Source organism: Lonchura striata, chromosome 2 (genome assembly GCF_046129695.1).
Source record: "Lonchura striata isolate bLonStr1 chromosome 2, bLonStr1.mat, whole genome shotgun sequence".
In the NCBI taxonomy this organism is placed as follows: domain Eukaryota; kingdom Metazoa; phylum Chordata; class Aves; order Passeriformes; family Estrildidae; genus Lonchura; species Lonchura striata.
This window is the reverse complement of record NC_134604.1, coordinates 99,655,269-99,679,483: the sequence shown is the minus strand read 5'-3', so window position 1 is coordinate 99,679,483 and position 24,215 is coordinate 99,655,269. Positions and strand designations below refer to the sequence as shown.

The following is a 24,215-nucleotide window of genomic DNA, read 5'->3' as shown; positions in this document are numbered from 1 at the left end:
ATCCTGTCAGACAACTACCACTTCCTTTAAAAAGCAAGTATCTTTATTTTTTGAATTAGAAAAAGAAACAGAACAGACTGTCTAACTCTAAAGAGCTCTTATTATAATCCTGACACTTGGGCTGCTTAATTTTCTTAATTTTTCATATTTTCTTTTTCAGTTCTATGGAAAATCAAATTGTTTTCAAGTCATTTTTTTATTAGCAGAGCACACTCAAGCATAGAGTGGTGTGGTCCAGGAGGGTGGTACACTCATTGCAGTCTGTCACCAAGCTATATGGTTCCCCCACAAATTAAGTGATGATTTCAAGTTGATCATCCCTTAAGAAATGGATGGACATCAAGCCTCCTGACCACAGATAAATTTAAAAAGTAGAGCTGCTAAGCCAATTTTAGTACAAATCAATCAATAAAGTGTTTCAATTGCTATTACACAAACAAAGGAAAATTCCCTTCTGCAGGAAAGAGACAGAAAATACCATAATTTACATCAATGAAGTAATTAAAGGCAAGTTTTAGTTTCTCAGTAGACAACCTTAGAAAGGGTTTTTTCCAATAAGTCACAAATATTGATGTATTCTCCTTATGTGTCATTATCAATAACTATTTGTAGCATTATTGTACTATCTTTTTGATGAATCATTGAACCAAGCAACATGTGTTACCTGTTCTCATTTTTTCTTAACTTACATTTCTGCTGTGACTTAGTCATTATATTCCTCTCTAGATGTATTGAAAGCTCTGGCTCCACTCTCCAGAGCCTTGACCTTTGGTAGAATGAGGGAAGACAGCACACCATGTCTGTTTCTCACAGGCAGGTCAGCCTAACACCAGATAGAAGCTACTGAGGATCAAAGCTTTTTATTCTCATGCTCCCTTCTCTTTGAGACAAGAGATCTCAATTAACTCCAAGCTTCTACGAAGAGGAAAAAGAAGAAAAAGGCACTATTTCCTCACAGTTTAAAACTTTAAGACAAAGGTTTGTGAATAATGACACATTCTAGAATGTATGATGACCATGCCTTAAAAACCAAAATTATATCATTTTCTTGGCAATACCTAGTAAAGAATTGTTTAATTTCCAAAGCTGATCTTACTTCAGCAAAGACTATTGTGCCACACTATTGGTGAATTAAAGTTGTAGTTCTGTCATAACACAGATATTTTATGTGAAAACAAGACACACTGAGTAATTTAGTTCCTGCTCTTACAGAAGCTTGTTTGATGCACCCATGAAAAAGTAAATTGTCTCCCTCTGTTTTCCTTGCAGGGAAGAGGGAGAGGAGAAGGAGGAGTTAATACTTTTAGATATAAATATCAACAAGCAATTATTTTCCCCATGAAAATATTTCCCAAAGGGAAAAGAAAGACCTGTCATTTAAGTAACAGAATTCTAATGGCTCCATTGTCACTCAAAGACAACGTTTGGGAGTAAGATGTCAATAGCCCAGCTGCTTCAGTGGCCACGTGCAGTGAGCACTGATATTCAGACTGGAAGGAAGCAGCCTTGAGGTAAACTGCAAATGAAAATGATTTTCACAGACTCCAGGGGGTCCCATCAACATTATTTCAAATGAAATATTAACAGAATATATTCATAAGTAATAGTTCTAGATGATCTAATAGAGTCAAGTCTTGCAATTATTTGAAATGCATGAGCCACAACAGAGTAGGTCATTGCTTTAGAGAGGGTTTGCAGTGTTTATGTCTGTGACAGAGCAGCAGGAGGCCTCCTCAGAGAGACACTAAAAGCCACCAGAAAGTCCTGAAGGGTGTGACAATGAAGCTGAAGGCTCCAGTATCGTGCCAGGATTATGAAACAATCAGCAGACGGGTGAGCACAATAACTTCAACCCTTCTTTGATGCTTGAAATAGGCTCTGCTGAATGCCAGCCCTCCCAGATGAATGCGTTATAAAACCTGCTGAGGAAGTGCCAGGAGTACTCAAACTACATCCCAGAGGTATTCAGACACATCTTATTGCATATTTTTAGCTGTCACACATGACTGCAACTACTGCTTTTCTTGTACAGTAAATATCACCGTCTTCACTATACAGAAAAGTAAACTTTGAAGTTTAGATGAGTACAGTGGAAAAGGTGAGTGATTTACTCATTCATTTTTGATTTCCATAGAGTAGAATTTGCTATAGATCCTAATGTATTGGTATTAATCAGATACCATTCATATCTCATCAGTCAACTTTGCACAAAATGAAGGACAGAGAGAAACTCTAGAACCCACACATAAATATTGTAAGACCCAAAGACTGTCCAGGGTACCACATACCTGCAGCCAAACAAAACAGAATAATGTGACAATTTCTAGCATCAGATTTAGATGCAGTGTTTAACTTTTATATCGTTCTTCCTCCTGCTTTTCTCACAAGTAGCACGGATTCTGCTGGGTTTCGTCTTCTTACCTATGCAGAACACTGAAGACTTCAGTTTTATAGAATTAGAAACAGTTGTGGAATGGAAGAAAAAGAATTCTTCCTATTATGGATGCATGATCACAGCATATATAGCTGTGCCAAAGATCATCCAACATCATTTTAATTGAGATTTCTGCTCCAAGTGAAGTTGTAACTGCACAGGCTAGATCTGTAAGTAGGTCTCAAAGGTGCAAAATTTCAAGAAAACAAGGCGTTTTTAGCAAGACCAGCTGCTGTAACTGGAAGTAGCAGAGAAGTTTCTGGGCACCACAGATTCTTTTAAGTGGGGCCAAGAATGTATTTTCAAGCTGGCACTAACATGGCCACAGTGCTATTAATACTCGAAGTGGCTGGAAAGTTCTCCCTGATACTCCACATATCATCTGATGTATGTACCACATTCTCCCACTGCCCTCAAGCACACACACATTAATATCCTGCCTCAAAATCACTGTTGAGAAAGCCTAATCAAAGGGAGAAGTAGTAAGAATAAAGAAATGACATGTGAAAATCTGTAGAGCAGAACTAGAAAACACCTTTCCTGAACTGTAAGTTATGAGTTGGTACTTATAAACTACTTGGCAGGAATATTTTTTTTTTTCCTAGCATTTTGTAGGACTTTTATTTCCACACAAAAAGTTCCAATCAGTTTGTACCCATTTAATTGTTTCAATAAGTCACAATATGCAAACAAATGTCCAATTACGTGAAAGCTTTTTTACCTTTGGAACTTTTTTGCTGAAAATTAAGTTCAGTCAATATGACTTCCTTCATCAGAATAGAACAGATTTCTATATACTGATTCAAATACTATATAGAATACACCAATGGACATTGAAAATATTGTCTCAATACAAAAATTAGTTGTACCTAACTTTGTCAAACCCCACTCCTCCCCCCAAAAAAGAGTTAAAGTAGGTTTCAAGATCTTTTAATATTAGTAAAAGAAGGAGTAAATGTTGTATGTTGAAACTACAATGTGAACAGAAAATAAAGTTATATAAGAATGCTGGAAATTAACAAAACTAGTGAGTCATAAAACATTTTTGTGTGGACAAATGACTGAAGAGTAACTCCTCTTGGCTACCTGACAATGCAGCCTGACTGCCCAAGAGTTTGCACAGGATACCCTCTTTCACTTTTTTAGAAAACTGACAACCAATAAAATACTCAAGGGTCCTGAACAAATTTTTTAAAACTGGAAATTGGTTTACAGTAATGCTGTCAGGATACATAAATATGTGATGTAGACCAGACATATTAAAGTACCAAGGTTTAGGGCCATTAGCTCTCCAAGAGGAATTTGTAAACAGCCTGTAGCAATAGGGTTGTCTTAATCACTTAAGCAGTGTGTAAAATGCTGACACCCACATACTCCAAGTGCCAATTAACAAATCTCATAATTGCCATATCACTTCCATATTTCCTCTTCAGATCCCGAGACTGGACTAAAAGTAATTTGTCAAAAAATTGCATCCATTCCAAGTTACTTTGTTATTGCTTTTTTACCATAATGCTGTACCAGAATGTATCATCTCTGTGCTTTGTTAATGAAAGAGTAAGCAATCACCTTTGGTGCTCTACTTCCTATGAAAACAAATGTACACAGAACAAAATCATCCCTGATAATAGCATTTTTCATTTGTCCTTATTGATATTGTCCCTCATTTCTTTTTTTTTTTTTTTTCTCTTATTATGGTATCATTTTAACCTTAATTTTAAAAAAAATCAAAATTGCCGTATTCCTGTATCGTCTTTACTTGATAGCTTCTGACATTCAAAAAAAGGAGACTGTCCTGCCAGAAGTCAAAGAATCTGTAAAAGTCTCCAAATATCTGGGGGATAGCTGATGACACATAAAAACAGTCATTTACTGCCAAAGGGGTTAGACTTCTTTGGCTTTGGTTTTGCAAGTCTCTGTACCTATGCTTTCATTGTATTTGCTAATATAGAGAGAGCTTTAAAGCAAAATGAAGTGAATGAAAGGATGCCCAGAAGTTTTGGTGAGCTTTGAATGAGACTTTTTTCTGCACAGATTGTTCCTTGGGGACAGAAAATGCATTCATTAAGCACTGTGTATTAAAGTAACACAAAATGAATGCTATGCAACTGTGTAAAATACAGTTGCCATAATATCTTAAAATATCCTGAAATGTTTTGCTTTATGGCATTAAAAGTAACTCATTTTCTTGGACTGTTGTTGCTAAGGTTTGGTTTATGTAAGTGTTTTAAGAAAAAAACAGTCTGAAAAATACACAACTAGCACAGCAGAGAACTCATTATTCTTTCAAATGCCTCTTTTGAAAATCCTTTCAGACTTTTTAGTCTGTTGATTCAACAGGAGAGCCATTTACAAGTAAAAAGAATAGGAAGAAAATGGTGCTTCAAGGCTCTGAAGAAAAGAACTGTTTTGTAACACTTCTTAACAATTCTGCACTACTGGACCTTGAATTCCTCCCTCTTTACTCCCCCAGCTTACACACATCTGAGACTGCAAGACAGGTGTCTTGTGTCCCTTGTGGTGCCCAGACAGTCCTCAGTCCCTCTTTTGATGGATACATGGTGCCTCTTCCCTGCAGAGGTAGAGCCCAGCACAGCCCAGGCGCAAGGGATGTCCCTGGCTCGTGCACAGGACTCACGCAGGAGGCTCAGGGTCACCCAGGGATCTCCCTGTGGCTGTGTGGTCACAGTGATTGCCCAGCTGGCACCCAGGATTTCTGCTCAGCTGGCTGATCAGCAAGACCAGCTGGGTGCACACACATTACCCAGATGGAGTTTCTAAGTGGAAAGTGATGATGTGACCAGGGAATTCAGACATAAGAGTATCAGATGTGGATAAGACTTATAGACATGAACATGTGGGAAGAGGACCTGATCATAGGAATCCTGCTATTTTGGATCACCATTCCAGGGCATTCCAGAGATGGATTAGTCAAACTGGAAGTAAGGAATTCCACACCAGCTTTCTGGATGAGCTTTTTACCACACTCTAACACAGCCAGCTAGGGCAATTCTGGTCCTCACAAGTTCTCTGTAACATATACAAAATAATTTCATCACTTTAAAAGATATTGCTTCCATGGTGAATATTTCTTGGAATTTCACCCCATATTCATAGATAGCATTACAAAATACTCCAAATATAGTAATTTCTGCAGAAATACTACAAAATTTACCAAAGAATATTTCATTTAGAAGAGTACATTCTAGATAATTCTCTTATATGCAGCAAATATGACCTTCTGATTGAATTAATTTCATTCTTTCATTTCCTTTCATTTTCCTTTATTTTCTTTTCAGCAATCCAAATCTTATGTTTAATTTTCAACAGCTGAGTGCCTAATGTCTGTGTGGCCATGACCTACTATTATGAAATCAGTGTATAGAAATGAATGTTAATTATTAATATGGAAAGGAGCGATTTTAAGCAAACAGAACATTGTTGTGTTATCTCACACCAGGGTTGAGAACAATACATAGGTAATTGCTTCTAAACAATAACATTTCAGTCATTTAGATAGTGACTTGGAAACAGACAAAAAATCCCTAAGGAATCTTATCACAATTTTTCTTGGTCTTTCCTAGGTAAAGAAATTATTCCCTTAAAGTTGGTGAGTTATGATACTTTGTTGTTTTCTGTGGTAAAGCACTATTAAAATAGAGAAGAATGGAAAGAAACTCTTGGCATGAAACTGGGTAAATTAAAGTTAAATTGCATAAATCTATATTAATAAGAACAGGACACAAAGAAGGATGGGGAAATTATATTGTATTCAATCCTAGGCTGCTTTCACAAAGCAAAGTTGCATCTGTGTTTTTCATATTCTTGCAAAAATAACCCTCCTGAAATATCTTATTCTGCTAGACATTCATGCTAGGAGCAACTTTTAAATGGATGTTTCATTGGCAGCCTAACTTCCTCTGTCTTGGCAATATGTAGACAGGGCTTAGAAAACCATTACTTTTAAACAGGGATTTTGAGGCTTCAGATCTGATACTGGTTTGATTCAATTATTTTAATATTTTTATTTCTAAATGCATTTCATCTGGACATATTTTATTAATAAATACAATTTTCGTATTAAGTTACAGATTTAAAATAACTAAATGCCTGGAAGAGCTGTAGCATGAAAATCTTGCTTTTATGTATAAGGAATCAGGTAGTGGTGATTCAGAACCTGAATGGTGCCCATGTTTCTCCAAGCACCTGAATCATCTAAGGTGGGAGTCAGCTATCTGGAATGCTGGCATTTACTTAGAACCACATTTTTAAACCAAGTGATACACCTTCAAAAGCCCCCACAAGGATTAACTAACATATAGAAATCAAAGCTATAAAATAGAGCTCAGCTGAATTAAACAGAAAAAAATGTAACAGCCTGACTGAAATGAGTTGTACTGGGCTTTCTGGTGAGATACTTTTCTGAGTGCCTGTTTTCTGGCAAAGGAATACATCAGAATAGGAGAAGATGGAGTAAGGGCAGAGCACCACTGTTCTCTGACAGCTGATGAGATAAATTTATTTAATCTGGAGTAGAACCTTTCTGATAATCAACATATCACGGTCAACATATTTTACACCTTCCCATTTTCCACTTAGCAAACACTTTTCTACTCAAGCAAAACAGAATGCAAAAGGGAAATCATTTCAGTTGGATCAAAGGCCTATGATGAAAACACCTTCTAAAGCATTTGGGGCACTCTAACACTGCAGAGCCTTTTGTCAGGGTTTGTTTGCCCAGTAGGAAATGTGGGTAGGAATCTCCACTACAGTCATTCTATTATCCATACTTCTCAAGCCAGATAATTTATAAGAAACTTGGAATATTTCAAATAGATTCATGCTGTGCTATCTAGACACAGTCTTCAGAGACTCCAAAATTGCTGTTTGAAGAGCCTGTACGCTTCTTGCCAAGATTATCTTTTCAGAAATTATTTTCAGAACATTCACTTGTAATATGGACTGAATTGTCTGAAGAAATGTTTAATAAATTTTCAGATTGAAATTCTGAGTTAATATATGAGAGGCTTTCAGTTTGAATGTAAAATTATGCATCTCTCTAAGTGAATAAGGGAAGCTAAACTAAATGTACTCACCAGATTTTTAGGTGATACTTTCTTGTTACTAGCAGAGGAGTAAGACAATCCATGCACTTTTTGGAGTTGCCCTATATTTTTGAAGTTTCCCTCCACTTGAACAGCTTGTATATTTGGAAGACCAAATGTGATATTGAGTGGAGCACCACAATACAGAGCTTCCTTTCCATGAATGCATCATGATCTGCACAAACACTCTGAATTTGTGCTTTTCATTAATACGATGACCCCAGTCCCTTTGGTGCTGGACTGCTGGAAAATAACTCTTCAGGGAGTGTATCTCGTAACTCCTTAGACTACTGCAAACTTTACTACCTCTGAACTCCCTTCCAGAAAGTTGTATAAAACCTGAGCTTGCACATAAAATTCGGTTGGGAATGCTGTTATCAGAAGCATTTGAGCTATGCCTATGCTAAAAAGAGCTGTCAGCCTGACGAAACAGAGAATCCAATCTGTAATCTGTAAATTCATCTGCAGCATCTGGCTAGGATTAAAGAGACCACAAAATTTGAATGAGAGGATATTTTTGTGCATAAATAGGATGAAGGTCTTCAGCTGACACTTGAATGAATGGAATATGGACAAATTCTGCTGTGAAACAAACACACCAGCAGTTCCACACTAAAGAGGTTCACCAAAGAAATCTTTTAGTTGCATATATGTTACAAACATGTATTTATATATATACACTTCTGGGGCATAGATTTATATATTCATTGGACTAAGTGCCATATCTAGAAACATCAAGATATATGAGAGTCTAACAGTCCAGTGTTTTTAAAGTCCCCAGTCTGAAAGAAATCCAGTAAGGTATCTAAATATCTCAGAAAATCTGGTTTCTAAACACTCAGAAATAAGTGTCAAAACTAGTAGAAACTAAAATGATAAAAAACTAGAAATTAAAAATTCATACTGCTGCACCATTCAGCCATCCACCAAAACAGAAGAAACATTCCTTAATTCAAATGCAAGGAAGGGTATTGAAAATTTAACATCACTCTGTTGCCACTTTCTCACGTATCCTTATCAGATGCATATTTACACAGATATTCCTGAAATTTAAAAGGGTAGCACAAACATTCCCTATTAAGAGAAAATTCATAGTACAAAATTATTTCCTTACTTTTGGGAGGGAAGCTCTTGATCCTGAGCTTTGCGTGGTCATTGTCAAAACTGTAGTGATACCCAGTGCAACTCTGGCTGGAGCAGCATCCATGTTGATCCAGAAAGAAACCCAGGATAAAATGACAATCAGCAGGCTAGGAATGTACATCTGGATTAAATAGTATCCCATCTGACGCTCCAAATGAAACTTGACTTCAATGCATGTAAACTTTCCTAGAACATGAAATTACTTTCATAAATGCTTTTTGCACATTTTTATCTTGTTTTCTGAACATAAGTTAGATGCGTTTCCTAACCTAATGCTGTAAGCAGCTCCTGATACACAAACATGAGTCAGCCACTTGTTGCATACTAGCCTGGGAGCAGCATGGGACCACTGAAGAATACTGTGCCCAGTTCTTCATATTAACTGAGAAAATGAATATTAGCACAATTGTTTCACCTCCAGAAAATGTAACATAATGTTTCTTTTCTCAAAATTCAATGAGCTTTTACTTTAGTCAAATATAATGTTAAGTATTAAAAGGGGACAGCATTTTGACCAATTTGAGGCATGATATTAAGCAACCGTGTTTGAACAGAAATATTGTAAACTACTACTCTTAGTCCTAGGGTAGACCACACTCCTCATTCTGCTAACGTCATTTGCCTCTGTCTGTGGATTATGTCTCACAGCATCAAGTCAAAGAATCATCTCACAGAATAAACTCAAAGTCTACTTTGAATTTTGTTAAAAGTCTGACTCCAGGAAACCTAAACCAATCTCTCATGGGAGGTAAGAGATTCTTCAAACAAGTGATAGCTGCTGCACAGCAGTCCTGGGGGACAGAGGTTTTGGGTGTCCTGGCAGTGGAAGTAGTTGTGCAGCAGGAGATGCAGAGTCCTGAGCTGCAACAGCTCATCAGCTCCTAATGCTATCACTCTGTGCTGCTCTCAAAATTACTCTGGGTTAGGTTCTGTGAGGGATCTCACTCCAGGCAGACTCTCATTCCTAAAGTGTCATGCTAATGGTTTCAAACCATTTTGTGTTGGTTGGAAAATGAACTAATGTAATAATGTTTTTTTCCTTGTTCACCCTTTCAGGGGAAAATAGATTATTTTCTCCTTTTTGTGATGTCCCTATATTTTTCTGGCGGTCTACAATGCTGAATGGTGGGTGCAAAAGTCAGACAAAGGGGAGTGCAGAGGCTGTTTGACAAAGAAAGGAGTGGAGACTGAATAGTATCCTCTGATATCCCAGAAGTTCTATGAGGGAGCTGTGACTTGAAAAGCAGACCCCAAGACCTGGGCAGAGGCTGTTCCTGACCAGTCTGCCCACACAGAAGGGGACTGGGAAGGGGTGTGGTGGCCACCTCTGGCAGCAATGGCATGAGCAGCACCATCTGCCAGAGGCTCTCCAGACTTCTGTGGCACAGCCTGGACAGTGAGTTTAGGAGAAGGCTGAGTAATAAGTTTTATCCACATTTTAATTTCGCACTAAACCTGAAGGAGCAAACTACAGACAAGGCAGCAGTGGGTGTGCCAATCACAAAGTTTTCCTTCCTTGGTAATTTAGGCTCCAAAATGAGAGGCTGCATTTATAAAAAGTTAAGCCCAACAATTTTCATAAGAAATAAATGTGACATTATTTTTGGCGGAGACAGAACATTTCACATTGTATTATTTCATAGACTGAAACAAATGTATTTGATGCAACCAGATCAGATCTTATGCTGAAATTATGAAAAAGCTATTTTAGATGAGAGGGATTATATTTAATCCCAGAAAGCACCCAGAAAACTGTTCTCTAAATGCTGTCCCCATTAAATAAAGTCCAAGCATCTAAATCAAAATTTTAACAGTTTCCTCTTCTCTGTAAAGCTAAAGATAGAAAACACAGCATTATAAACTCCTAAAGAGCAAGTAAAATAAAAAAACTTAAGAGTATTAAACAAGCAATTTCCCAATGTTCCATGTCTCTATACTATTCAAATCAGCAATGAAAACATTGTCTTTGTACATGCTACATCTCATAAATTAGACTACATACAAAAGCTGGTGAAAATTTAATATTTTTCCTTATTAGCAATTTGATATGCTGCAGAAATTAACTAGGTTCAGAAAAATCAGACCTTTAAAAGTGAGTAATCAATATTTAATAAAAGAGTAAGTTTGCTAAAATGTTTCATTTCAAGGATACCAAAACAATTAATTTTTTAATCAGTTTTTTAATATTTTAAATACTTTGATGATTTTAAGGACATTAGGATACTTTAATGAAATTAAAGGGAACTTTGAAATTAAATCTTTCAAAAAATACCAGAGTGAATTTTTTTTCTATTCAGATTGAAAAATAAGTATGACTGAATCAAATTTTAATTTCAATTTTTTTTTTTCATTTTACCCCTATTTTTTTCATTACAAATTGACAATAAATACCATGGGAACAATTAATAGAAAAAAAAAATAGAATAATGCTCACCAGTGTTGTAATGTTTTGTGCAATAACCAAGTTCTTTATCTTCTTTTAAAATAAACTGTGGCAAGGTTAAACCCTCTGCAACTTGCACAGGTCCATCACTTAGCCACTCAAATATCAGATCATTCATGGTGTAGCCAACTGTAATAAAGGAATCAAAGTTTATTAGATGGCAACTGACCAGAAAAGAGCAAATGTTCTAATGTCTGAAAAGCATGTCTTTTACTGCAATATGTGTTATCTCAGTTACATTTTCAAACTGTTCAATTAACAACAGCACAATTCCTCTTAGTTGTAGGTTGCTATAACTACACAATTACTCTATTAAAAGCAAGAAGTAAACACTGTTATATTCTGAAGCACTGCCCTGGTTTCCTACCAAAAACTGGGCATAAAGGCAGGTGGCAGGCCATAGATCATATCCATACAGCTAAGTCCTTTCTCCCCTAGATAAAAAAAAGAAGAAATCAGGGTAGGCTGGTACCTGCTGAATACTGGGAACGATCCACTGGCACCTGGCAGAGCCTGAGCCACTCCTGGCTTTGGCTGATTGCTACCTGGGCAGCAGGAGGCAGAGCTGTGGTGTGTGCTGGCAGTGACACAGCATGGAGGGGGTGTGCTGGTTCCCCAGCCCACGCCCTGCCTGGGTTTAGCACACCAGTTTAGGTATCACTAACAGGATCTCTGCCTCATGGGGTACTTCACTTCCATTTCCCAAAAGTGAACCTTACTCTATCAGACATAGCAAATCCCTGGCTGTGTAATAATTGTTCTCACTTTCCTGAGATTTAGTAATTTCTCCCACAGAGTTGCTGTATTTGCCCCTGGAAGTGATGCAACTCTGATGGGTGAGGTGATGTGACCCAGGAGGGAGAAAGATAAGGAAGCAGGAGCAGCACAGAAATAGGCAACCCTCACATTATGGTGATAATCATAATTCCTTTACAAAACAAGAATACTGAGTCTCACCACACAAATGCAATGATGTAAATACAGCCTGATCACTGAATATTAGGGTAAAAACTTGTTATTTGATAGGTAAATCAACTGGGCACTCACAGCTCTCTAGCTGCATTGTACATGTCTGTACATCCATAGGAAAATTCTTCAAGTCCATGGGACAGGACAAGGTTAAAGTAAGCCTAAAATTAGAGGGGAAAAAAACCATGTTAGACATCTACAGGTTTCATCTAAAGCCCCATACTTAAGAGTTCAAAGGATCAAGACCAAATCTTAGCACCTCAAAGGCTGGGCTCATCTCCCCCTTGAGCTGTAGAGACAAAATGTGTGAGCAAAGTGGGCACTCACAGCCTGCCCTGGCTGAGCAGAGCAGAGGCAGTGAAGGCAATGTCAGGTTAGCAAGATATGTTCTCCACTATTGCACCAGTGAATGTTTTGTGTACAATACTGAACCAAATAATACAAAAGCTGAAATGCCTGGTCATGGGACACATGGTTTTAAGTTTTATTTTGGAGAAGCAAAAAAAAAAAAGAGGGAAAAACAATCATGGGGGTTATTTTAGAGTGCTTTTTGTTCTGTTGGAATGAGTCCCATTTCCAAGCCTTCATTCTTACTGCTCAGCCACTAAAAGAAGGAAAAAAACTTTATTCAGTAAAAAAAATAACATTGCATTAAAAAAGTACAGATGGAAGAAAGTAAGCCTAAAGGAACATAATCATACAAAATATATTTCTCTTTTAATTTTTCAGTTGTTATTGTCCCAGATAAAGCATAACTTTACTTAAATGGGAATACTTTTAATGTTTCTTTCTTTCCTCTTTTTTTTTTAGTTGATTTAATCTTTTAACATTTGATTGAAATCTATTTCAAGACTGTCTCTTCTGTTTTATTTTTTCTTTTTTTTCTGTGTGAAATGAAGCCATTTTTAGCTAACCAAGATATTCAGATGGCCTAATTACAAACTAGCTTTGATAAACAGTATAAATATTAGGATTTTGCTTTAATAATATTTTTAAAGTACATTTTTATTTCTGATTACATTCTGCACAAAAAAACTTCCACTCTAAAACAAAGAATCCAAAAAAAGGCCCCTCTTGCCCATTTATTATGAAGGGCAGTAACAAGACTCTCTGATTTGAAGGGACACTGAAACATTGACACAGTATAATGAGAATATTATTTAGTTATGTCAGTGAACACACAGGTCACCTTTTTATAAGTATAACCTTGAAACTATGTTGTCCTACAAATATATGTGATCTTTACAGAGAAATACTTGACTAAATTCTGTCTCCCAAGATGATTTTGTGGTTCTTACCACATGCAAGTGATTCAAGGACTTTCAGTCTATTTTTTCACCATGTGAAATTTTGGAGACCACCTGGCTGGGGCTTCTAGCCATAAAATCACTGTGACAAAAATATTATATTTAGGTAACTGAGATGACGATATCAGGAAATTAGAGATCATTTATGTGGCAGTGAGATAAAAAACAGTCCCCAGTGTCAACATCTCCATAGGAAATAAACTCACATTTAACCTTTGGTATCAAATAGAAGAAGTATTAAAAAAAAAAAAAATTCATCTAGAGGAAAATGTTTATCTAGTAGATGTGTAAGTGTTATTGAAAATCTGTCCTTTCCTGATTTAAATATTTTAAGTCCTTGCAAATGTTAACTAGTCTCATTTTCACTAGGTAATTTCCTGCATTAAAGATTGAGCTAATTAAGTTGCTAATCCCCAGCATTGACAAAACAGTGCCTGTGTCTTTTTCCTGAAACATGGCTATATCAAGCTCCCTTCTTTTCAGTAATTTGCTAAATATGATTTAGATGTTTTAAGCTCTTTTCAGACATGCCTTTATGCAAATGTAGCCTTTGTAAACGTCATTTATTTTCATTCATTGAAGTAGGCATGGACTATTCATCCTTTGGATTTTACTGACTGTCAGGTGTGGACTGCACACTAACTTGTTTTCCTTTCTCCTTCAGCCCTTTCTACTCCTCAAAAATTCAAGTAATTTGGGGGTTTGACTACATACATGGTCAGGAAGGTCCCTTGTTATTTTAATATCAAATTTATGAGAAAGCAAATACACGCAGTTGCAGCTTTCAAGATTCACAAGGAAAAAATATTCTATCTCCATTGATATAAGGCAGATATATAATTTTTTTCAATGGAGGTGAGATAAGAAAATTTTGTAGGCTCATTTTGTAGGTCCACACAAAGCCTGATGTCCTACTTTCTCTTCCTAATCACTGCTGTCTTTCACAAAGACTTAATTATTCTCTTCTCACCCTGAAAAATGAAAAACAAGTTCTATTCACTGTGTTGATAAGAGTAGCTCAAGATATCATGTTTATAGTTATAGTTTTACCTCTACCTGTTTTTCACCTCTGCACAGCAGCCACCCAGAATTAACATCTTTGCCTCTAGCCCTTTTAGCAGCAGTAATGCAAGTGTTGAAACAAGTGGTTGGAGCCTTGTATCATCCACAATTCCACTGATTTTCAACAAGATCACTACATACTAAATGTTCAGCAGCTGGAATTTGAAATCGAGTCTCTGAAGTCCATGGTGGGCCAATTTATACCAGATTACTCCTTTTCGGTAAAGCTATGAGCCTGAAAATGTTTCCAAGCCCCAGTGCCATGTCACTACTTTTATGTATCTATGTTAATAAGGGCATGGGGTCATAAATGGAAAGTGTTAGGTAGATATAGCTACCCACATTGCTGATGATAACAGTGTCATTGACAGAAAATATTTCAGCAAGATGAATGTCTCACACTTGGCAAATTTAAGGGCCCCTGGAGGTTTGCAGCAAAGAGCAAATTTAATGGGGAATTACACTGATGAATACTTTAATCGTTAATAAAACAGAACAAACTGCTACAGAACAATTATTTTATTTTCCAGGCATCCTGCCACCAAGGCATTTGAGATGCATAAACAACAGATTGGTGGTGGAGAACCATAAAACACTGATGGGAAGTGCTTTATGAACCATCTGTAAAACTGAAATGAGAAGAAGATGACCAGGGACTACATTTTGTCTTCCATTACCTGAGCACCCTCCACCCCACGGCAGCCAGACCCAGGTGGCACAGCTGGTTCACAGAAAGCTCTGGGGCTGAGCACATTACATTTTCCAGCTGAGCAGAGAGGGCTCATGAGGGAGAAGGAGAAAGTCACGTCTCCAGTGCCTCAGCACACCAGGCAACATGCCAGGGACAGCAAGCTGCCGCAGAGTAAAGGAAAAGCTGTTCTCTTCTTTCCCTCCCTGCTCCCTCACTCAACCCACAGCCAAGGAAGAATCAAACCCTGGAATAATGCAAATAAGAGTGTGAACATAACAAAATATAGAATCAGAGCCAGAAAACAAAGAATGAACAATTAGCTGCCACTGTGACAAAAATAATAAATAAATAAATAAATAAATAAATAAATAAATAAATAATGTCACTGAGCAGCACTTTTAGCACAGACAGGGCTATAATCCAAGTACTCCAGGGCAGCATTCTCTGTATTATGTTTTGAACCCTCTTCTTGATGCCTTAAATGTCTTCAAAGTGCAGAAGGCACTGCTGGGATTTTTTTCATTCAACATTTCATTCAAAACCCCCTCTTTCATCCCCTGGTTTCACTATAAAGTGCTGAGATATCACTAAGTCTCGGCTTGTGGGCCTGTCTCTCTTCCCAGCCCCACTCAAAATCTTTAATGTCTGGTCACCCCAGGAACCCACTTAGAGCATCACTCAGAGGTCTGCATTCCCCAATTTCTGCAGGCAGGAATGCAAGGTCCCCTAGGCTGCCGCCACTGTCACAGAAGTCAAAATAAGGCATCTCATAGGAAAAAATAAATAGTCTGACTGCTTAATCAGAAACCCTCATGCTGGTTATCTTTCACACCTGAACATGTTTTGCAATGTCAGTGTTTTCTCCTGGTGTGAGCTGCCGTGGCCCCAGATGGGCCAGCAACAGCATTTACACGTTACATAATCCAGGAATTTTTTTTTTAATAAATTTAGGAGAATATATAATTTTAACTGAGATGTATCATATTGCCTTGTCTGCAGCAGCCACTGAACTGTATTCTAACCCACTCCTTTAAAAGAAGCTATCACTCCTTACCCTGATGTCTTGCAAGACACCCAAAACTTCCCTTGATCTCAGTGATATCTCATCCCAGAGGAGGACACTGGTTCCACAAGAGAAGGGCCCTGGGGATTATATATACGTGGTATATCATGACAGGAGAGTATTCTTTTCATTACTTATTCTGCGGGAAAGGTGGGTTGTGAGTGGGCTACAGAACAACAGCCTCCTCACAGAGTTTTTTGTAATAATAAATAACTAGGATCAGTCCTGTTATGTATAGAAATACTGTTGGGAATTTAAAAAGTCCTGTAGATAAGGGTATAAATCCCTCCCTCCTGCAAAAAACCCCAAGATTATCTCCTCACTAGCATGAAAAGCAATATATGCCTCACCATGAGTAGGCATCATGTTAAAAATAACATTTTGTCTCTATTATTATCCTTTCATTCTTTCACACTACGCCCATCTGCACCTCAGCTGCTGGGACAAGAGATTTCACAATCTAGGATTTTATGCTGCAAATACCAGAACATAAATAGCACATGCATGATCACTGGTAGCATTGGCTACATGCCATTTTTATCACAATACTAATACCTGTGCAAACCCTTCAGTGCTGGATTTAGTGACACAAGTGGGATTTCTTTTTTCCAGCATTGTTAAATCTAAAGGTGCCATTGTAAATTGCAAGGTTTCTGGTATTATTCTTAAAGCTCCAAGCTGACAATAAAGTTAAAGATATTTTAGTGGTACTTTTCTTCTTTGAAATATTAAACTCCTGATCCTTGTAGCTGCTGAAATAACATTAAAATACTACCTAAGCACAAGCAGATAAAGTTCCCTATTAAACTGGCAGGGGAGATGAAGTTGCACAGCAACCATGACAGCATCGCATGACACAGGAGCAAATGCCATTCAGGCTAGTGACACTGAAACAGGGAGGAGAATCTAAAATCTCTTTATATTCCTCCCAGCCCCCTCTCTTGGGTGCCTGAAAGAAGGGCACACACACCGATCACTTATCAGAAGGCAGCAAAAAAATTTCCCAGTGGCATTCTTCTTTTAAATGTCTTTTCATTTTGTAGTCCATCTCATTATTTTTTCAGGGACCTGACTCATCATTTTGAATGTCATTTCTGGTAATTTTCACAGTCTACGGGCTTTGTCCTGTTAAATGGAAGAGTTGAACTGACTGTTTTTTTCTTATTTTTGAGGAATCCTGAAATTCCTCTCTAATATTTGTCATGTTCTGCAGCTTCATTTCTGCCAGGTGAGAATGGGCTGAAGTAGAGTTTAGAGGAATGTGGAACGCTCTCTGCTATGAGAAAATGTGAGTTATAGGCTGGAGTTTCACGTACTGCTGTTGCTGAGCATGTTCTCACTCCCTCCAGTGCTTTGCCTTGCTTCATGTACTGCTTAACAACACAGGAGCTGGCACAGAGCGGGGTGGTGGAGTTCTCATTTCAGGCATCCCACTTCTCATTGTAATGCAATCACTGTCTGCAGATACACAATGTCAGCACATGAGCTGCCAGCAAATTATTTTCCAATTATTGCTCAAAAAAATCTATGAAATTAAATTCAAGTGTGACTGTATGTAACAGTTAAATTCTGTAAGCACCTGTTTCCTTTACTTGAAGAACAGTATTTCACCTTTTCTTTTTTTCTCTGTCATTTTCTATCTTAGTTTTCCTGCAGTGTGTGTTTGGTATGGTGTTGCTTTCCTCCTGGCGTGATGACATCTCAGTTCTAAGCCACATATTTCAATCCAATTGTCAAAAGACCTTTATACCTGGGACCATGTTCTAGGAAATCATGCTTTTTTGTACCATTTAGGAAGGGTTCCTTCACCTGCATCATTTTACACCTAACCTTTAGCTGGTTAAATGAAGTGATTGATCACCAGCAGTCAAGGACTGCCATAGCCATGAGGAGGGTGTACACAGATGTCTATTGGCTGTGCAACCATCCTGTTGGCACAGATATCCAGAAGTAGCCACCTGCCAGTATTTTTGATCCTGCCAGCCAAGATCAACTTCACGTGTACAAATTGGTCTCCAGCAGCATTTCTCACTTTTTTGCTCAGAACAAAGTCTTCATTTTAATTGAGACACAGGAATAGGGCTGTAGAAGTGACGTTTCTGCCATCAAGTCTGATCATCTGCTATCACCCAGAGTCACATCCTCTTTCAAAAACAATCAAAGTTAATTTCATGGTATCTAGTGTGTGTATCCCTGTTTGTGCTGGAATATGGTTGCAGGAATTCAAGGTGTATATGGCTGTAAACTTTGTAACTTCCTCTGTGAGCTTACTTGTGACCAGTTCAGAGCCATTTGTTCTCCTGGCAGTATTGTCCTTTGGTCTAAGCAGCTCCCCTCTTGTGTTTGTATTTTCCTCCAGTGCTCTCCTGCCTCATCTGGAGATGTGCCTGGCCTTAAAGGAAGAGGTGAGGCAGTATATGCTCAGATATAATGACCTTATCCTTGCTTTGCTTTAAATGCCTTATGAAGTGAAAAGCAACTAATTTTGTGTCATTAAAATGCAAATTATTCTTTTCTTAAGCAGTATAATCAATGGGGTTTTCACAATAGCTATGTTAGTTGCATAACAAAGTACCCACATTAGGCTCTATTATTTATTTAGTAGATTTTATTATTTGTTATGCAAAGCAAGTACTTAAGATACGACAGGAAAGTAAGGGTATTGGAAACTTGGGGCTAGATCCTTAGACTGAATTTGTAGATTGGGAGGGAATGAGAAAGAAGAAAATAGATGATTAAAGAGAGTATTTAGAAACAACCCCGAAGGATGAGAATAATCTGAGTTCATTTATTTAAGAGGTCCCAAAAGGAAGGGGCTGGAGTGGGGCTAGAAGGAGAGGCAGGAGTAAGGGGGAAAAGGAAAAGGAAAAGGAAAAGGAAAAGGAAAAGGAAAAGGAAAAGGAAAAGGAAAAACAGAGAGCTGCTGATAATTCAAGAACATTGGGTTCAGCTGTAATGAGAGCGGCTGCTTGTCCCAAAAAAGGCTGCAATTTTTTTAGCTTCTGAAACCATTGTTATTATTGTAATCATGCTTATGGGAAGAAAAATTTGTCAAATTCACTGGATTCACACAGCATACAGCCACATTTGGGAAGTGTCTGAGTCCCAGTAACATTGTGCAGCATAATAAAGTTTAATGATTGCAGCCCTATAAGGCCTCAGCCCACAATACATATTATTTGTCAAACACCAAAATGTTTTAGATGTTCTCTATTTCAGTTAGCATTTCCATTGACTGTTCTTAAATGTTTTGGTTTGGTATAAATGTAGGGAATATATTAAGACATTTGATGCATTTTGCTTTTTCAGGGCAGTTAAAATGGAGCATTGTACCTTTTTGCCAATGGAAGAATTAAATAATTTTCAGTGAAAATGTCCCTGTGATTATTGACATTGACTCCCAAGGGAAAATCACCACCTTGTCAATACCAGTGTTATTCTGAAAGGACCTGAGGTAATAGATATGTTTGTGTGAGGTGGCAGTTTAATAAGCAAACAGACATGTCAATCATGATAAACGTCTTTGTGATCCCACCTCTGCCAATCTGTCACATGGACAGACAATGCTGCTATTAAAGTCCAAATCCTCTTAAATCCCAACACTAGATTGTAAAATAAAATTGAAGTCATCAAATTAAAGCACAGAACACACACAGAGCTGTAGAACATAAAATTTTCTACAACTCTGCTAGGCTAGACTGTGCTGGGATGATGAAGATTTACTCATAATTGGTATAAATGGATCCTCAATATCATTTAGCTGATAAAGTCTGTACCCCAAGCTTGTTTTAGAAAACCTACACCTGACTTCACTATGTAACGTGGCAACATATTCTCTAGTAGCCATGCAAAAATTCCAAGACTGTATCTTATTTAAAAGCAATATATTTCAGCAGGATAGTGAATGTTTTTGCCATGAGCAGTCTGTTGCAGAGGGATCAGCAGTGCTACCTATGTATTTCCTTAACCTGCTTTTCTTTCCCAGAAGGCAAAGAACAGGAGTACAGAGGAGACTACAAAACACAGAAGTTTCTCTCAGAAAATCTGCATTATGAAAGTGTCATGGATTACCTCTGATGATTTATGTGATGGGCATGGCAGTCATAACTCCTGATTTAACACCTAGACCTGTGTGGGGTCATGGGGGTGGAGGAGTGAGCTGATCCAGTGCTCTGTCCCTCAGTGCTTGGCCACACCAGGAACAGCTGATTTTGGAAACTCCTGAGCAAGGCAGCTGGCGTGGGAGGCAGCATTGCAAATAGATGTACTATTTCACAGATATTTCTCTTGGCTTGCATAAGCAGGTGAGGGCTTTGGGATGTACCAGCTCCCACTGGTGGGATGTACATACTGCCCTGTCAGCTACTTGCTGTGGAATGGAGGGCTGGTAAGCATTCCCAGAGCAGCTACACAAACAGAGCAATCCAACAGCTCGAGCCTTCTCTGTTTCCTAGTGCCCCACAGCACAGAAGTGCTCTCCAGCAGACACTCTGCCCTCAGCCACAGCAACATTTACAATTAAAACTAGGTCGATAGCTGAAACCGCAAGGAACTAATTGTCTACATGAGTAACAGTTCTCTGGCACTGGGAAGAAAAAGAACGATAGAAAAACAGGTATTTTGAAAGACTTGAGAAAAATCTTCCTAGGTAATTAGTTGCTTTTTGAACAGGAATTGCAAAAATAGGGGAAGAAATGTAATTTGTGAATTTGCACAGATCTCCTCTCTAGAATTCCAAGTGTCTCTCATTAAATCATACAACATATTCTAAAATCTTCTCATATTTAAAAAATATGTAGTAATCTCCTTTGTAACTATTTCTGGCTAAATACACTGGCATTACAATTCAGAGCAAAGCTCAACTGAGAGTGTTCTCTGGAGCAGCAAGTTAAAAAAAAATATATATATATTTATAAATTTACAATGCTTTTACCTTCCTGAGCAATATATTCTAGATTCAATGCTGTGGATCAATATTACGGTTGAATTATATCACCTTCTGAATCAATCTCATATGGCTGAGATGCACTGAAAATATTAAAAAGAGAAGGAGGCAATTAATGCAGAAAAAAAGCCACAAACCTTAAATAAAACCACTTTCCCTCATTTTGCTAAAATAAGCTTTTAGGCAGATGCTAATATTCTGAGCTGGCTGGCAGCCTGAAATGAGTTTGTGGGAATCAGGTAGCACAAATGGGTGGCTCAGAGAGAATATAAAGCCTTCTGTGAGTTTATTTAGCATTTTCCTGATGTCCCAGGTGTCCTCAGGGAGAGGAGAAGACACGATCCTTGTCCCTGGAACATAAAGCCTGTGCAGTGGGGTGTGCAATGCAAAATGCAGGTGTCATACAGAATGTGAGTGCCTGGAACAGGACTCTTGCTACCATCACACCGTGCTGCAACACTTTCCAAGGGCAGAACCCCCTCCAAAATCCAATCCATGCAGAAATCAGTCAAGGATTGGAAGCAGATGAGTCACAAGTATCTAGGGGGTGAAACTGTGTAGGTTATGATTTGAACTCATACTGTTTTTTCAGCACACAATATAAACAGAAACTAATTTATTCAACACTGCTATTACAAACATTTCTTGTTGACTGCTCTCTACAGAGTGCTTTAAAATAAAAGTTATAGCTATTTAACAGTTTTTCAACTGTTGTACATGAGTGGAACTGAGGCTGATCCTGACTAAAGTGCCTTGCTGAATATAACTTTGCTGTAATTGCAGACTTCTCAAAATGCATGTTCCTCTAAGAGCTGCTGCTACATCTCCAGTGGCAATAGCATATATTTACAGTATTAAGTAGTTCTGGGTTCCCTCCACAAGGCTCTAGTTTTCCCTGCAGCACCCAAAGGTGCAGAGCAGTTACCCAACTACAGAGCCTGAGGCTGTACACAGCATGCTATCTGAGATCAAAAAAGGTATCAAGGTAATCATCTGAATATGCAGAAAACATATAAAAATGGGGCTGGATTCCTAAAGTTATGATTCAGAGGTGGGTACCTCAACCATGAATGACTTTTTATTTTCTGTAACAACTACCAGGGAATTAAATATAATTGTAGGAATCTGCAAGTATGAGCATCATTATTATTATAAGGCAAACTGACGAAAATCTATATTATGCCTCTCTGTGCTGTGTTAGGCTTGTTTCTTTGACCAGCTGTACAAGAGAAGGATGAAGAGCCTTTATCTCACAGGGTGAGGTAATTCCTGCAGCCAAGCACCACACAGGAGGTGATACATGGCCCAGACCCTCACACACCTTTTCATTATTTTTCTGAGCACCCATATCCTACACCAAATACGTCATTTTGGTAAAATATGGACCATGAACTGTTGTCTCAGGTGGCTTTCCAGGTTCTGTACAGAAAGGGCAGGTTTGGCCTCTGAGAGCACTTAGCAGTATAAGCCAGTTCAGCCTCCTGCATGGTGTTTTTGCATGTTTTTGGTGCAGTATATAGGGAAGAGGGATCCCGCTGTCATATAATACACACCCCTTGCTTCTTGACCATAAAGTACCATGTGTACTTCTAAACTCACTTTATGCAAAGAACAGTATTTATTTATGCAAGATTAATTTGATCTTGATTTTGTTAAATTTGAAAATATGACAAAACAGCCTACCTGCTACATCCCTGAGGCATTTGTCAAGTGCTTTAAATACCTAAAGCAACTAAATGCTAAATGTTAAATATCACAATGACAGGCAAAGTGCTATTGGTTCAATAGTGAACATTCACAATGTACTGAAACCAATCACTAAAATATTCTTGTTTGTTTCTGCACAGCATATCTACAAGCAGATGACATCAAATAGAAGTATCTAGCCCAGTATCTAGAGAGTAAAGACAAGTATTTCTAATTGCTCCTGATTTCAAGATTCCATACTCCAGAAAGTGTTAAAAATTCTATGACAGGTTGGATGTGCTGGGTTACTCTGTTATGGTTGTGAGAAGCGATGAGTTTGCTCAGTGCTCTTTTGTAATTCTGCTTACTCTGCTCCCAGTTAATTTGCACTTAGGTGTGGGAATTTTACAAATATGATATGGCAGCTCAAAATACCACTTTTGCTGCATGAGCAAATGTCAGGAAAACTATCCATCTGTGTTCAGAGCAGCACCCAACTGCACTGTTTCCTCCAATAAGATGGTGCCTGATATCATTCAAACCAACAGATGCATTCATTTCTTTCTCAGGGTGAAACAGGAAATATTTGTAAGTGACAGCATATTTATCACTCTGCTAGTTCTGGCACCATCCTTGTATCCTATTATTTTTCTCAAACTCTTCAGGTAGAGCACTTTGAAACCCTGCTCAGTAACCCTGCTCCATCTATCCAAATATTACTGGGCTCTTATCAAGGAATTTCCACAAGAATTATGTTAAGTGGATGAAATTCCACACTAATATTTATTCGTTTAACATCCTAAAGAGCACAGCTATCCTGAGTCTGGATCAATAGTAATTCCTTAATGAAAATGCAGTAAAAACCACAATACCTCATCAGAAATAACTGCCTTCTAAAGTAATCTGCTTTGCAAATGAGAAAATTCACTAAACAACCTGTTAAACAAATACTATCATGTTTACTTTCCACAATGCAAAAAAGGAAAATATCAAGAAGCATCCCCAGGAAGAAAAATGCTCCAGAGCTCCAGTAATTACTTAATTTTAAAAAATCCTAAGAGCAATAATAGAGTATTTTGCATCTTTGGCTACCTCTATTAAGCAATTAATATTTCACAGTAAGCTGAATGTTAAATGAATACTGCAGGTTGTTTGCTGCTATTTATGCCTGTGGAATGTAATTTTGTTTTTCTGCTTATGTCCTGTTTCATCAGGTCATATCAAATCATATTTTGTCAGTGTTTATTAATCCAGCTAAAGCTAGTCACATGACACACACTTCAGTGCTCTTACTACTAAAAACAAATGTTTTTTATAGTTCCAGGTTTTTTTATGTGACCAGATGCATCCAATTTATCCAGTGATTT

General features: G+C 37.8%; 1 protein-coding gene and 1 long non-coding RNA gene across 9 annotated transcripts in view; one reads left to right on the top strand and one right to left on the bottom strand.

The window, feature by feature from the left end:
- The window catches only part of GLRA2 (glycine receptor alpha 2), a 119,732-nt gene that overhangs the window by 64,151 nt on the left and 31,366 nt on the right, over positions 1 to 24,215 (bottom strand). For 7 of the 8 annotated variants that reach the window (XM_077781615.1, XM_077781614.1, XM_031503770.2 and 4 more), the window contains exons 5-7: positions 12,173 to 12,255; positions 11,117 to 11,254; positions 8,654 to 8,868 (exon numbers count right to left, since the gene is read on the bottom strand). In XM_077781615.1, the coding sequence (XP_077637741.1) occupies positions 8,654 to 8,868; positions 11,117 to 11,254; positions 12,173 to 12,255 (436 nt within the window). The remainder of the gene's footprint in view (positions 1 to 8,653; positions 8,869 to 11,116; positions 11,255 to 12,172; positions 12,256 to 24,215) is intronic. The other variant, XM_031503777.2, reaches the window with a different exon arrangement.
- On the top strand, positions 17,187 to 19,590 carry LOC116183193 (uncharacterized). Its single transcript, XR_004147734.2, has 4 exons — positions 17,187 to 17,314; positions 17,431 to 17,505; positions 18,577 to 18,622; positions 19,527 to 19,590. It is a non-coding gene; the product is annotated as an uncharacterized LOC116183193 (long non-coding RNA).